Here is a 15873-nt window from a genome sequence, read left to right as displayed (position 1 = left end):
ATATATATATATATATAATAGAAAAAATATAGAAATAATATATAATAATAATAATAATAATAATAATAATAATAATAATAATAATAATAATTATAATAATAATAATAATACTTAAACACTCGATCTTCTTTTACGCATGCAGCATGCAGTGTAGCGTGTGTCATGTAAAAAAGAAAAAAAAAAGAAAAAGAAATTTGTACAAAAAAAAAAAAAGGAAAAAGAATCGTGTAAAAATCCATTTGTAAAAAGTACAAAATTTGCGTCCAACTAACGCGAATTCTAAAGCAAGAAAACAAAAACAAAAAAATAGTAAATTCAAAATATCGAAATGTATTCATTAAAAAACATTTGTCGTTTGACGAACACCCGAAAGAAAAATTGATATGTCTGAGAGAATAAAAAAAAAAAAAAAAAAAAAAAAAAAAAAAAAAAAAAAAAAAGAATAATACGAAATAAAAACAAAGAAGATAAAAAGAAAAAGTATATTTTCTAAAAAAAAAAAAAAAAAAAAAAAAAAAAAAAAAAAAAAAAAAAAAAAAAAAAAAAATTAACAAAGAAAAAAAAGAAAATAGCGCGAGCCAATATAGCATTAGCATGAACTTTTAGCATGCTTATAAGCAAAGCATTTGCATTTTTGCTAAATCGTATAAAAATTGAGTGAAACTTTGCGAATAAAATCGTGTAAAAAAAAATAAAAAAGAAAAGAAAAGAATGAGAAAGAAACGAAAGAAGAAAAAGCAAGTTTTGATAAAACATAATCTAGTATGAACGTGAGTGTAAATAATTAGAGAGCATGCACGAACACTTTTGTTGATTGCCACGCGATAAATTTTATGAGATATATATATATATATATATAAATCGATAACGCGATTAATAAAGAAATAAAAAAAAGTTTAAGGATTGTCAATCTTGTGGAAATTAATAAGATAAAGTGATTCTAATCGAAAATGAAGGAAGATATTAAATTTTGAAATTATTTATCAAAGAAATAACGTACGATCGATTAATTCGATAGACGTTCGTTTATATTCTTTTAATAATATTTAATTAACAAAATTTTTCAATAAAACGATTTCCAATATGTTCCATTCAAACATATTTCAATTATATTATTTTTTAAAATTTCTCTTTCTCTCTCTCTCTCTCTCTCTCTTTCATTCTGAGATATTTTATATTTTGATTTAGAATTTTTGTTTTAATTTTTAAACAATTTCCATAGTTTTAATTCTGTTCAAATTTCATTGTTTTAATTCAAACAATTTCAATTATAATACTTTTTTAATTTTATCCCTACCTTTTTTACTCTCTCTCTCTCTCTCTCTCTCTCTCTCTCTCTATTTTTTTCTCTCTTTGAGATATTTCATAATATTCAATTAACAAATTTTTGAATGTTTAAATAGATAGATTTTTAATTCAAACAATTTTAATTATAATTCTTTTATCAACTTTTTTCTTTCTCTCACTCTTTCTTTTTTTTTAATCTCATAATATTTAATTCATCAATTTAAAAATTTTTAATAATAATATCAAAATTTTTAATTCGAACAATTTCAATTAAAATACTGTTTCAATTCTTTCTCTTTCCTCGAGATATTTCGTAATATTTAATTAAAAAATTCGTAAACTTTTTCTACAATATCGAAACAAAATTAAAACTTTTTTAATTCCTGTAAAATATCCATGAAGATTTGAGAAATTTGAGAAAATTGAAAAAACCCCCATCCCCCAAAAAAATAAAGAAAAAAGAAAAAAGAAAAGAAAAAACAATTACATTCGTTAAAGAGATACTTATTCTTCTCGTAATATTCTTTTGAATAATTTTTAAAACAGATATTTTGCAAATTTTCTTTTTTTCACAGTTAAGCAAGTTTATTCTGTGAAAAATGGAGGCAGAAAAGAACGGTACTATCGAGAAGGAAAAGAATGAGGGTGGAAATGAGGTGGCAACTTCTGTAAACGTTACGAACGAAGTTGCGAATATGAAGCTCGATGACGTTACAGCTAATTCAGGAAATTCGACGCCAGGTAGTCCAGCTGCCAGTTCACCAGCCGGTAGCTTTTTGACGAATTTCAAAGCTTTCTCGAAATTTGGTGATCCTAAGAGTGATGGAAAATTGATAACACTTAGCCAAAGTGATAAATGGATGAAACAGGCCAAAGTGATCGATGGAAAGAAGATTACAACAACGGACACCGGGATCTATTTCAAGAAACACAAGTACGAATTCTCGTTCTAACGTATTATTATCAATCATTCAAAAAAATCTAAAAAATTAGATTTAATTAAGTTATATAAAGAAAGCACGTGTATAAATATCTATGCGAGTGGGTTGAGTGAAAAAAAAAGAGAGGAGGGGGGAGGGGTGGGAGGAAAAAAGAAAAATTTAACATTGTCATTTTAAAAAGAAAAAGAAAAAAAAATATATATATATATATATATATATTTCAATCGATATGAAAATTTGTTTAGGTCAATGAAACTTGGTATCGATCAGTACAAATCATTCCTCGAGGAACTCGCTAAAAGTAAGAAGGTCGATTTCGTTGAAATGAAAAACAAGATGGCGAATTGTGGTGCACCAGGTGTTACAGTAGGTGCATCCGGGGTTAGTATCGATTAATAACAATAACAATAACAATAACACTAACACTAACACTAACACTAACACTAACACTAATAATAACGTTAACACTAACAATAACAAATGATTGTTCGATTAATTAAATTGATTAATTCTGATTAAAAATTGATTAACATCAATGATTGATCATAGACTAAGAAGTCTTCAAGAGTGGTCACCTTTAATATTATCAATAAAAACGACTTGCAGGCCGGTAAAGCAGCATCTACGGTGGATCGTTTGACGGATGTTACTAAATACACCGGTTCTCATAAGCAACGTTTCGACGAGAGTGGTAAGGGTAAGGGTATAGCTGGTCGAAAGGATTTACCCGATCAATCGGGATATGTCCAAGGTTATCAAAACAAGGACACTTATAATAAAGGTCACTAGCCCGATCTATACGATCTAAAAAAAAAAGAGGCTTATTTTATCATTTCTTAATAATACACACTGTCTACCCGTCCAGGCAGTTATAACACGCACCTAAAAAAAAAAAAAAAAAAACGCTTCCTTTATCTTAAATTATCGTACATAGGAAACGTTTCATTTTTGATATTCGCGTAACTGCGTAAATTAAAATACACGAAAGGGTGAATCAATGGATTGCTAGATGCTTCCTCATGGTTGTATCATATATTTATCGTTCTTCGATCATTATTCAATAATTAAATTATAATATAATTGTTTGATACAATTATTACTATAATGTTATATTATTATTTTTTTTTACGATCTTGTGGATTTTATTTGTTCGAACTAAACGAATACGTTGATTTATTTGTGTGTTTTTGATATAATCTTTTTTTATTCCATTTGATTTTTCTTTTCTTTTATTTTTTTTTGATAAAATGAGAGACGAAGAGAGAGAGAGAGAGAGAGAGAGAGAGATTAGAGGTCGAAGAACGAGAAAAACGTACGACCTGACGTCACCGTTGATCGTCAAGATCCTGGATGATCTTGATATAACGATCTCGATAAATACATACATAAATACATATATGCCACTACTTGGTAATAATAATGATGGTAATAATAGTACCATAACATTTTCTGTTAAATCTATTAAATCTATGGGGGTGGTTTAAATTCACTTGAGTACCTAATTAAGGAACGAACCCGTTCAATATATATACGTATATATATATATATATTCTCGAAATGAGAGACTTTTGTAATGCTGGATCGATACGATTGTCTTTTGAAGTAAGTAAGTAATTAAGTAAATAAGTACATGAATAAGTAAGTAAGTAAGTAAATAAGTAATCAAGTAAGTACTTAAATACTTATTTAATACCAAGTGAAGATAATCGGTACCAATACCCATATATATATATATATATGCACTTTAATAACGAATGTAATGTCGACCACGCGTTAATCGATTTTGTATTTTAACAATATTCGATATACATATTTTTTTTCTCTTCTTTTCTTTTTTTTTTTTTTTTTTTTTTACTTCTGCCAATGACGGGGGAGGGTGGAGAGTGAGTTCAGTGCTGTATGAACGGCGAAGATAAATAAAAGATTGATAGCTACGATAAATATACAATTCTAGCAAAAGATACGAATCTTAGATTCGCCGATAATTATTATATTTTTCTTTGTGCGGAAATATTAAAAGGAAAAATGAAAGAAAAAAAGATAATAAAAACAGAATACAAAAGGAAAAAAAGACAAAAAATATACATATATACACTCGTATACATATATATATATATATATATTATATACATGTATTTTCAGAAAAATCGTAATATTCGAATTTTCGCAATTTTACTGCTTTGGTAATATTCAGGGGTTCTTTATCGCCAAAAAAAAGGGGAGTAACAAACGTAAAAAAAAAAAAAAAAAAGAAAAGAAAAAATAATAAAAAACAAAAAAAAAAAGGAAAAATAATGAAAAAAGAAAAAAACAATAAAAAAAATATAAATAAAGAAAACAAAATACCAAACAAACTAAGAACGAAAAAGACGATGCTGACGCAACAATAAAAGATTTGTGATATAGCTTTTCTTTTTTTTTCTCTTTCTATTTTTTTTTTTTTTTAATTTTTAATTTTTTAAGAAGAATCTCGTCAAGATGAGGATGAAAGGGACGAAGAAAAGGACAAGGGAATGAACTTAAAAATAATGCCGTACAACTTTTGCGCATACAAATTAATCGAAAAGTATTTGAAGTGTACTTAAAAATAATGATAATAATAATAAAAAAAAAAAAAAAAAAAAAAAAAAAAAAAAAAGAAAAGAAAAAGAAAAAATAAAAAAGAAAAAACGAAGTAATTGTACTTGTCGACATAATTGCCTCAGATAAGAGACCAAACGCATATTTAACATAGATACTACGTTCAATTGTAAAAAGTGTGTTATTTGTAGTACGCTTATATATTTGAATGTCATTACATATGTAAGAATTTATATATAAAATTTTCATTCGTAAAGCGTGCGTAACGTAAACGCAGTAACGAATTTATTTTATATGTTATTAACAAATACCGATATATTCGAAACATATTCTTCTCCGATATTATGATATTTCTATTTCTATTTTTTATTTAAAAAAAAAAAAAAAAAAAAAAATGAAAAGAAAAGAAAAGCGTAATATGGCCGAAGGTTCTAAATTTTAGTTACTTTTTTTTTTTTTTTGGTTTCTATTCTTTCGTTTTTTTTTTCCCCAAACTTAAAACGTAAGATACGGATATTTTTTTTTTCCTTCTTTACGATCAATCGCATTTATAATAATAATAATAATAATAATAATAATAATAATTATTATTATTATTATTATTATTATTATTATTATTATATACGATCGTTCGCGCACGCTTAATGTATACGAATACTTTTTAAAATAATATATTATATATTCACATTGTCGTCAATGAGATATAACGATACATGGAATTAATGGATTTTTCATCATTTGAAAAAGAAAAGGAAAGACAAAGGAAAAAAAAGGGAAGAATAAGAGAGAAAAGAAAAAGAAAGAAAAAAAGAAAAAGAAGAAAGAAAAAAAAGAAACCGATGAAAAATGAAAAATGTTCGTTTATTTGACACCTTCCTTCTTTATGGTAATAGGTCAATAACATCTTCTTATGTTTCTCTTTATCATTCTTTTCTTCGATGCTTTTAAGCAACACTTTGAATAGTACTAATAATAATAATAATAATAATAATAATAATAATAATAATAATAATAATAATAATAATAATAATAATAATAATATTAATAATAATAATAATATTAATAATAATATAATATAATATAATATAATATAATATAATATAATATAATATAATATAATATAATATAATAGTTCATCGTGTGATTCGTCTATATCCTTAAATACCATTTAAAATAAACTTTTACGTATCTACGGTTAATTTTGTTGAAACATTCTTTTTCTACAAAAACGTGCAATATATATATATATATATATATATATATATATATATATATATATATGTATGTATGTATTGCACGCGTACGGTCACTTTGATTTTTGATACTTTTGTTAAAAGTTATATTTTTTTTTCTTCTTTTTTTTTTTTTTATTATTATTAAGTTAACAGTTACTTTTACTTTTTTTTTCTTTCTTTTATTTTGTGTATATTGTGTTGGCAGCATTTGTGTAAGTATATTGTAAAGGATATACACACACATATACGTATATACCTATTGTATATATGTTGTATATAAAAATTCATGTAATAAAGGCTATAAAAATATTTATTAAACAAGCACTGGTATTACAACAAATAGATAACATTAAAAAAAAAAAAAAAAAAAAAAAAAAAATTAATAATAATAATAATAATAATAATAACCGTACACGCGCCGGGCAAGATAAGTGCATTCATAAATTACATTTTATATGAGCCATATTTTATCTATAAATTATTTCTATATGTGTGCGCGCGTGCGTGACGTGTTTTCTTTTCGTTTGCTATTTTTCTTTTCCTTTCGATTAAAGCTTCATCTTTTCTTATTTAAATAAATATTCACGTTCTAATGATCCATACGAATTCTTTTTTCTTGTGTTGATCGTACGTTCGATCTCTTTTTTTCTCTTTTCTTTGTTATTGTTGTTGTTGTTGTTGTTGTTTTTCTTTTTCTTCTTTTTTTTTTTTTTCTTTTATGTCAACGAAAATACTGAAAGAAATTATTAAATAATTTTTTTTTTTTCTTTTTTTATTATTATTACTACAACGGATACTCTTACGTAAGCCAATTTTTAATTGTCATATACATATATAATACAGATTTATATATATATATATATATATTTTTTTTTCTTCTTCTTTTTTCTTTGTATAATGATCACGTTTCTGCACAGTAATTAAATCTCTTACATAAAAAGAATCCGTTTGTTTTGACAATTTTGCGCATTTTTTTTTGCATATATATATACACACACATATATATATATATATATATATATATATATATATATATATATATAAAAAAAAAAAAAAAAAAAATAAAGAAAGAAATACCCAATACGTTTTTCCAATTAAACAAACTTATTTATGTTATTTATATTACCGTAATACGGAATTAGTATATAATAATAGCTAAATACGTTTCGAGCATTTGGAACTTGCTCTCCTATTACTTGGCAGTACTTACGTTCACGATAAAGTCATTTTAAATATAACACATAAATATGATATCCCGAATCGGTTTATGCGACAATAATAATAATAATAATAATAATAATAATAATAATAATAATAATAATAATAATAATAATAAAAAAAAAAAAACATTAAAAAAGAGCAAGTAGTGCGGCATGTAATTTGTTTTGCGTTACAACGACCGATTGCGATCGAAAATAATGATGGAGAATAATATAATTATATTAAATAACTTAATAAATCACGCTCTTTCTCCTTTTTCTTGTTTTTTTTTTCTTCCTACTAATAATCATAATAATCATAATAATGATACTAACAATAATAATAATAATAATAATAATAATAATAATAATAATAATTCAAGAAACAAATCATCGTCGTTAAGACTTAAATTCGAAACGATCGGAAGTTATTGGGTGTTGCAAAAAAAAAAACAAAAAAAAAAAAAAAAAAACAAAATAAAAAGAAATGTTCTCTCTCTCTCTCTCTCTCTCTCTCTTTCTCCCTTTATAAAACTAGTATCGATATCTCGATAATATTTATAATTCCGTGAGTGTGTCAACGGAGGCACGTAGACGCGATCGATTATTACAATCGTTCGATTCTTTGTTCGCACTTGCGGCCTCGTCTATACGTGATACTATTTCATCCCTTAGAACGATTAAAACCCGACGATCCTGACGATTTTGTGCCGGTGCTATTTGTAATGCTTCCTGTACGTCCGACATAGCCTCCTCTAATAGACCAACGTCAACGCGTGCCTTTGCACGCGCATAAAATGCTTCGTAGGACGTTGGCCGTACTTTCAATGCTTCTTCGGCAAGTTCAATGGCTTCTGCACCTTCCTAAAAATAAAATTGATAATTTTCTATTAATTTTTATGTATTTGTAACGCGTGATTTATTTTAACAGGAAAGAAAAGACAAGAAATAAAGAAAAAAGGAAAGAAAATGAAAGAGAATAAAAAAAAAAAAAAAAGAAAAAAAACAAAAGAAAAATATGGACACGTAAAAAATCAATATGGAGGCGGCGGTATCCATCAAAGGTGACATTTTTTTTTTTCCTTATTTCTTTTGTTTCTTTTCTTTTCTACGTGCATTCCTTTATTGACTTTAACTCGTTGACGCCGGCGCTGTAATTTACATTTTTTTTTTTAATTCGTAATCTTTTTTTTTCTTCTTATTTTCCTAACTACTAACGAGCGTCATCATTTAATGGAGACTTTTTCTACGTCGTAACTCTGAATCTTTATTTTTTAACTATTGGAAAAATGACTTTTAATCACTTGAGATATTAATTAAAAAAAATTGATAGTTTCATTATGGCAGAGAAATGATTCCTTTAATTTAGAAACAATATGGATATCTAATATTATATTGGCAAATTTTATTTTATGCGCGTTTAAAATATTATTTAAAAAGTTGAAAGTTCTGATAAAAGCGGAGAAACGATTCTCTTAGCAGCAAAATAGGATATCTGATATTATATTGGAAAAAAAAAAAATTTACTTTTAATCCTAATTGTTGGCAAACCACAAAATAATTTCAAATTGTGCACTTGGGACGCGCTATATACACCAACCCCCTGTCAGGCACTTAGAACAGCTATCATTTGTATGGAACGAATAATTTTAATTCCAAAAAATTACCATATATCCATTGAAGCCTCGTGAAAAAAATAATCAGTAGAGATTTGAAAAAGCATTTCCAATTTAAAAAAAAAATAAAAAAAAAAAAAAATTATTCACAAGTCATGCTATACGCGAAGTTGTTTTAATCGATTTTAAAGTTAGCCTGGGATTGTCTTATACCTAACACGCACAAATACAGTTAATCATTTAAGATACTAATAAAAAGATCAATAGTCTGATATTAGATAAATCTAATATCATTAAAATGGATATTTAATATTATATATAATATAGCGATCTATATTGTGGTATATGCCGGCATTAACGCGTTAATTATTAATAAATAATAATGGAAAGTTGATCTCGAGAAATCTTCGGGACACAGTATTTAAAGAATTATTGAACGAATAAGAAAAAAAAAAAAACAAAAAAAAAAAAATGATGAAGAAAAATAAAAAATAAAAACACGTACTAATCTAAAAGAATTAATATAAATATAAAATTGACATAATCTAAAGTATTACGTTCATCTTGCGCTTGCATCGGCTAAGATTCAGGAAGAAGTTCAATCGCAATTGTGCAAAACTCTGAAGTTGCAGTATCATGTGACCCTGTTCCTGTCCCTGACAATCTTCCTCAGGCGATATAGGAAATTTTTTAAGAGCGTATGCGTATCTATGCGAGGCTTCCTTCAAACGGCTCTTTCGATAAAGTACATTTCCGTCCTCCAAAAGTTTGTTCAATAATATAAGCAAGACATCGGGTTTTCCAGCGGCCATTGCCCAAGTAGCTGGTCCAAGTTTTGCACCGCGTCTTAAGAAACATTGTACAACTGGTATATTGCGGCATCCGATTGCTCTGTCCAATGGTCGCATGCCGTGCAAGTCAACATGCTCGACGGCGGCTCCTTTCTCGAGTAACAATTGTACGAGCTTTGGATTACCCTAAATCAAAATATTAATATTGATAGAATTAAAAAAAAAAAAATATATATATATATTTTCATTAGAATCTATCACATTCATGTCCTCGTCAAGGTCCTAATTGGATTTGATGATAATAAAAATGAAAGAAAAAAAAAAAAATATATATATATACATACCTGAAACGCAGCCAAATCCAAAGGTGTTCTACCAGTGTTGTCGCTCGTGTTAACATCGGCATTATGATCAAGAAGATTTTGTACGCTGGTTAATCTTCCTCTAACGCATGCCCAACAAAGAGCGGTAAGACCTTCCTTGTCCTTGGCTTCGAGTATGGATCCTTTATCGAGAAACATTTCAATAAGATTTGTATGTCCTTCGGAGGCGGCTAACATCAATGCCGTACGACCAGAAGGATCGCGTTGATCCAATAAAGTTAAAGCGTCATCTAGAATGGTGTCTGTACTACTTGATAATGTTCCTTGTAAGAGTCTTTCAGCTGTACCCCAATGACCTTCTCTCGCGGCCAACATCAATGGCGAGAGACCTTTAGCATTAACAGACAATGGGCTAGCACCACGAGCCAAAAGTGCGGAGACTGTTGTAGTCGAGCCATTAGCCGCGGCAATTGTCAAAGCTGTTTCACCTATCAAGGTATCCGGTAAATCTACTATAACCTCGGCCATGTCCAACAAATATTCTACGATCGACTCGTGACCTTGAGCAGCAGCTGCGACAACCGCTTGCTGAGCCGCCTCTTCCCTTCTTATCTCTGACGATACATTGTTTTCGGTTGTTTTCAAACCACTCGGTACGAGCCAGTCACATGCCAATAGATAACCAACTACGGACAATTTACCGTGTCTCGACGCGTGTACTAATGGACATTGTCCTGCCATGTCGACGTGACCAAGTGAAGCTCCGGCTGCGGCTAATCTAAAAAATGTTTTTTCAAAATAAATATTTTATAAGGAGAAATCCATTGTTAAGTAATTTATCATGATCCCTTCAAATTTGTTTATTGATTTTGCTAAATAAATATTTATATATATGTATATATTTCTTTTTTCATCTCTCTCCCTTTCTCTTTCTAACCCTTTGAGTGATATGGGCGCATATATGCGTTTGACGAAAGCGATCGCCTTGGATTGTGGGCGCATATATGCGTCCACCAATTTTTTCGACCTACTCGTACTTGAGATAATTTCAAATTAAGATACGTTTTACATTTTACTATTTCGAATAAAATAATCAATGTTAGAAAATAGCTTTCTTGTATTGTTTATATAGTTATATAGTTTTGCGCTTTGCTTATTAAATCGAGCGAGTTTATATTTGTGAAAAAAGTATTCGGTCTCCAGCGAAATCGAAATCACTAAATGCCCGTTTAAGAATGTTCAGCACTCAAAAGATTAAGAATATAACGTACAATGATCGAATCAATCGATGTATACCTTCTAACAACGTCACAATGACCTCGTGCCGCAGCGAGAGACAATGCCGTGCAACCTTGGCTATTGGTTAATTCAACGTCCGCACCAAATTCAAGAAGAAGCGAGACCATCTCTACTGAACCCTCGTGTGCATACATACAAAGAACCGGTGCGTTCCCTAAATATTCGGTTACGTGATTTGGTGATGCTCCCGCCAGCAGAAGCAATCTTGATACTTTTACATTCGGACTATAAATATTACGTAATGTGCACAATGCCGAGGAAACGCATTCCGTCGATGAAGCCAGCCAAATTGCCTAACGAGAATTAAACAATTACAATTAGTTCGTTGAAATCTTTGTTTGATACTTATTCATTTGAAATTGTTAAATTTATTGCATAATATTATATATATATATATATATTTTTTTTTTTTACGAATGTAAAATATTTACTTGTAAATCACGTGATGGCCAACAAGGGGCGACACCCCTATAAACGTGTGCTTTCAATACATGATGACCAAGCTCCAATGCTTTTTCACCGTCCAATGGTGCCTGTAGACGTGACAATCTAAACGCAATAGCTGCATGCCCGAGTCTCAAATCGCAGAGAAACTTAGTAGATTCACCTTCGTCCCTTCTCATTAACCATTCCCTGAATGACGGGTGAAAGAACATATATGTGTCGTCTAGTCGTTTCACGAGAAACCCAGAGAGCATCTAACAACGAAATACAATTAGATTATTTGTATATCATTTTTTTTTTTTTAATCGTATCAACAGTTTAGATCTATCTTTTTACGATCTTGCATTTTGTTTACGTACCGTAATGTCTTCATTGGTTATGCGTGCAAAATATATATATTTTTTTATTTTTTTAATAATATATATATATATATTATTAAAATTGAGACATACCAATTGACAAGTACTCAAATTTCATTTTACTTTTTTTCCTTTTTTTTCTTTTTTTTAAATATATATTTAACTCACCTTAAATCTCTGCATGAAGTCTTCCCACGAAACGAAGTGATTTGTAGTCAATGAATTTATCGAATAATAAATTTCTAATAATGTCAGGGGATACAAAGCTGCCAGACATACACCCAAGAGAGGTTGGACCTTATCGAAGGAGGTCGCTGTAGGAAATCTTAGGTTGAAATGTAACTGGAAGATTTGTGCGAGGGAAACTGGTAGAACCTACAAAAAAAAAAAAAAAAAAAAAAAAAAAAAAAAAAAAAAAAATAAAGGATTTATACATCGTATCGAAAGAATGATCGTATATTTTGACTTTTCGAAGTAGTCGTAATCGATCATTATTAAACATTATAATCTCTTTATTAGAAAAATTGATTGATAATTTCAAAATTTTTGAGAAAAAAAAAAAAGAAAAAAAAAAAATACAAAACTTTTCTATTTCCTTTCTTACTTTGTAACTCGCTGATTTAGCAACTAGATGTCCACTCTCGATTAGATCCAGGGTCAATTTTGCAAATAGAAAACTTCCTCTGGCCAATGTTAATAAATGCGAGGCGAATCTAGTTTGATTGGCACCACATGATGATTCCGTTTTTCCATTAACGGATGCGGTCACGTTGGTCTGTATCGCGGGACTTTGTGCGAGCCTATAACCAATGTAATCGGACAAGTCCTTGGTGACATTGTTACTAGCAACATCGTTTGAAGTTTTGTCCAACGATATCCTAGTGTACGGTAGTTGTTTACCGCATTCCAATAATTGCGTTCTAACCGTACAAATGACCTTGAGCCAGCTTGGAAAGTTAGGCGCGTGCCTCGTTAAGAAGGACGCTATTGTGTCACCTCTGTCAGGTCTGTGATATTCAGCTTCGCAAACGGCATCGATGAGAATTACCTGTTAAAATTAAAAGTTTAATGAACTCTTTTTTTTTTTTTTTTTTTTTTTTTTTATTAAATAAATATTATCTACGAACTGGAGGAAAAAAGAAAGAAATAAAAATGTAGATATAATTAATAATGAAGATAATTTGTAAAAAGAAAAAAAAAAAAAAAAAAAAAAAAGGAGAGTTACAATTATATAACTCTGTTATTACGAATTTATTAATTGAATTTTTATTTATGCATGCGCCCCGGCCGCCCCGTTCTTCCCCCCCCCCCTCAAAAAAAAGAAACAAATTCGAAGGAAATACGAATATCAATTCACGATATCAAATATATAAAAATTTGTCAAATTATTTAATAGATTTGATATCGTTTATATTTAATCTTGATATTAAAGTAAAATCAAATTTTTTTTTTTTTTTTTTTTTTTTTTTAAATAAATACAAATGAATTAAAATTTGTTCTTTTATCAAATTTAGTATCACGATATTGAAAAACAATTAATCAAATCAATTTTTATGATTTACATTTATAAATTCGACATCAGAGATCATGGCAAAAGTAATATACTTTGTCGTATGATCAATTATAATTATTTACAAAAAAAAAAAAAAAAAAAAAAAAAAAAAAACTTATCGAATGATTATACGTACCATCGTAGATTCAGGCAATCTATTAGCTTTTCTTAACGTTAAGAGTGGCTCGATGATGCCTCTTGAAAGTGCAAGATCCGGATCTACGGTGCACTCTCTTTGCGATAGTGAGCCCTGTAGATGTTGTTCGGACAATAAATATTCCCTGTAAGCGATCAATTGTGGTGCCTGACATAATTGTGCGGCCAACGAATGAATCAAATCTGGCACAAGACAGGTGCTATTGTTATCGGCCTGACAAAAATGATAGGCCACTACGTGCGACGCCAATTCTCGAACCTACAAGAAATACAAAAAAAAAAAAAAAAATTAATTTATCAACGATCATTATTAACGTTCGATCGTGATATTAATATCGGCAAGAAGGTATTACCTTTTCATTGGTGCGCCTAACATTCGATTGAAGAGTGCTCGAGGCATTTGATTTTTCTCTATCATTCTCGATCTCCTCGGTTATTTCCGGCGGAACCGGTTGCACACGTCGCCTACCAAAACAACTATGTTCCACCAACTGCAATACCAATGCCGTTTTACCTGTACCAGGTGATCCGGATATTAATATACCAGGACTCGAACTGTTTATCACTGATAATATTTCGTGTAATAGCCAAATACGTCCTGTGAATAATGGCTCAGTTTCGAGAAGAGGAACTTCAAAGAATAATGGCTTCAGTGTAAGTTGTGACGTGGCGTGATGCTGAACGAAGCGTACTAAAAGGATCCATATAGAATTGAGATATAATAATATCGTTTGCTTTTTAATTAATTATAACGGTTAAAGGTCAAATGTTTCGAAACGGTCGATTGTCATAAAAAAAAAAAAAAAAAAAAAAATAAAAAAGATGGAAAAAAAAAAGAGAAAAAATTTACGAACGAGATCAATTGGAATTGTATAATAAAATGTTGATTTAATCACGAATTAATCGCCGATACCCTTTTGTTTGATTTATCTGAAATGACCATGAAAAATCTGATCAATGTTAAAATAAAAATTCATCGATGAAAACTCTAATTCAAACTCTTCTATTACACAATCTTGTAACTAAAGTTGGAAACATGTAAGATTCTTTTCAATCGATCATAATTATTATGTGATCTTTGATATGACCTCGAATAGTACGATCAATATTAAAATAAAAATTCTTCGATGAAAGCTACGACTTTTTTTATTCATTTTCGTTTCGATCGGTCGAATTTTTTTTTTTTTTTTTTTTTGATCGAAGGTCAAACGAACATCGTCGGTTCTAACAAATCTTTACTTTTTTTTTTTTCTTTTTTTTTTTTTAATGCAATCACTTTCGTTCGTAAAGGATTTGTCCGATATAACGGTATCTTTTTTTCTCTCTCTTATTTATTTTTTCTAGTGAGACTCTAATCGATCGTTCTCAAAACATATTCTATACAATCAATTATAGTCAATCAATTATAAATAATATTATTGATTAATTTACGTTTGGGGTCGATGCTTCCCTTGACGTTACCAGCCCTGGCCGATCTTCTGACGCATGTACGTCGGTTCTTAAATTGATTTACTTCATCATTGGGTTGGTTAGATTGCGAGGCATTAACGGAATGTCTTCTTGGTGTTAACGGGCTCGAACTACCGTTCGAAAGACCGGAAACGGAAACTGACATCGACATTGACATCGACGTAGAAGCTGATGCCGAGGTTGAGATTGATACCAAACTACCGGCACTGTCGCAATCTCTCGACTTTATTTTTCCTTTTATCTTGCCCTTCGGTTTATTAGTAGAACGTAGAGCAGCCGCCGCTTCGGTTTCACTCGATGTACCTGTTAACGTTGATACCGGACTGGTATTGGTCGATGCTAATGTTTGCGTCTCAAAGCTCGTCAAACTGCTGAAGGATGCTGCCGAACTATCGTGACCTTGCATCGGTGCCCTGTGCAACGATAAATATTACAAATTTTTTCGACAAATTTTTCTACATAAACATTTTTCCTCTCTCGTTTAATTATAATACGAATACGCGTGTACGTATGTACGAGGAGCGTCGTTCATTTTGTCAAATTGATTGACGATTGTTTTTTGAAAAAAAATTTTTTTTTATTCTTCTCTTCTTCTTAAATATAATCCTAATTTTGTACCTG

General features: G+C 29.4%; 2 protein-coding genes across 7 annotated transcripts in view; one reads left to right on the top strand and one right to left on the bottom strand.

Annotated features, from left to right (window-relative positions):
* LOC124955403 (tubulin polymerization-promoting protein homolog) overlaps positions 1-3404 on the top strand; it is an 8925-nt gene extending 5521 nt beyond the window's left edge. For 4 of the 5 annotated variants that reach the window (XM_047509764.1, XM_047509766.1, XM_047509767.1 and 1 more), the window contains exons 2-4: positions 1863-2221; positions 2474-2609; positions 2778-3404. In XM_047509764.1, the coding sequence (XP_047365720.1) occupies positions 1887-2221; positions 2474-2609; positions 2778-3017 (711 nt within the window). In that variant the 5' untranslated portion in view covers positions 1863-1886 and the 3' untranslated portion in view covers positions 3018-3404. The remainder of the gene's footprint in view (positions 1-1862; positions 2222-2473; positions 2610-2777) is intronic. The other variant, XM_047509769.1, reaches the window with a different exon arrangement.
* A 3320-nt stretch (positions 3405-6724) lies between these two features.
* LOC124955536 (protein TANC2) overlaps positions 6725-15873 on the bottom strand; it is a 59195-nt gene continuing 50046 nt past the window's right edge. For both annotated transcript variants that reach the window (XM_047510112.1, XM_047510113.1), the window contains 10 exons: positions 15214-15665; positions 14136-14473; positions 13763-14041; positions 12679-13122; positions 12243-12449; positions 11703-11969; positions 11269-11564; positions 9994-10750; positions 9416-9835; positions 6725-8106 (listed from right to left, as the gene is read on the bottom strand). In XM_047510112.1, coding sequence (XP_047366068.1) covers positions 7801-8106; positions 9416-9835; positions 9994-10750; positions 11269-11564; positions 11703-11969; positions 12243-12449; positions 12679-13122; positions 13763-14041; positions 14136-14473; positions 15214-15665 — 3766 coding nt within the window. In that variant the 3' untranslated portion in view covers positions 6725-7800. The remainder of the gene's footprint in view (positions 8107-9415; positions 9836-9993; positions 10751-11268; positions 11565-11702; positions 11970-12242; positions 12450-12678; positions 13123-13762; positions 14042-14135; positions 14474-15213; positions 15666-15873) is intronic.

Source organism: Vespa velutina, chromosome 18, assembly GCF_912470025.1.
Source record: "Vespa velutina chromosome 18, iVesVel2.1, whole genome shotgun sequence".
NCBI lineage: Eukaryota > Metazoa > Arthropoda > Insecta > Hymenoptera > Vespidae > Vespa > Vespa velutina.
This window is presented reverse-complemented; position numbering and strand designations above follow the sequence as displayed.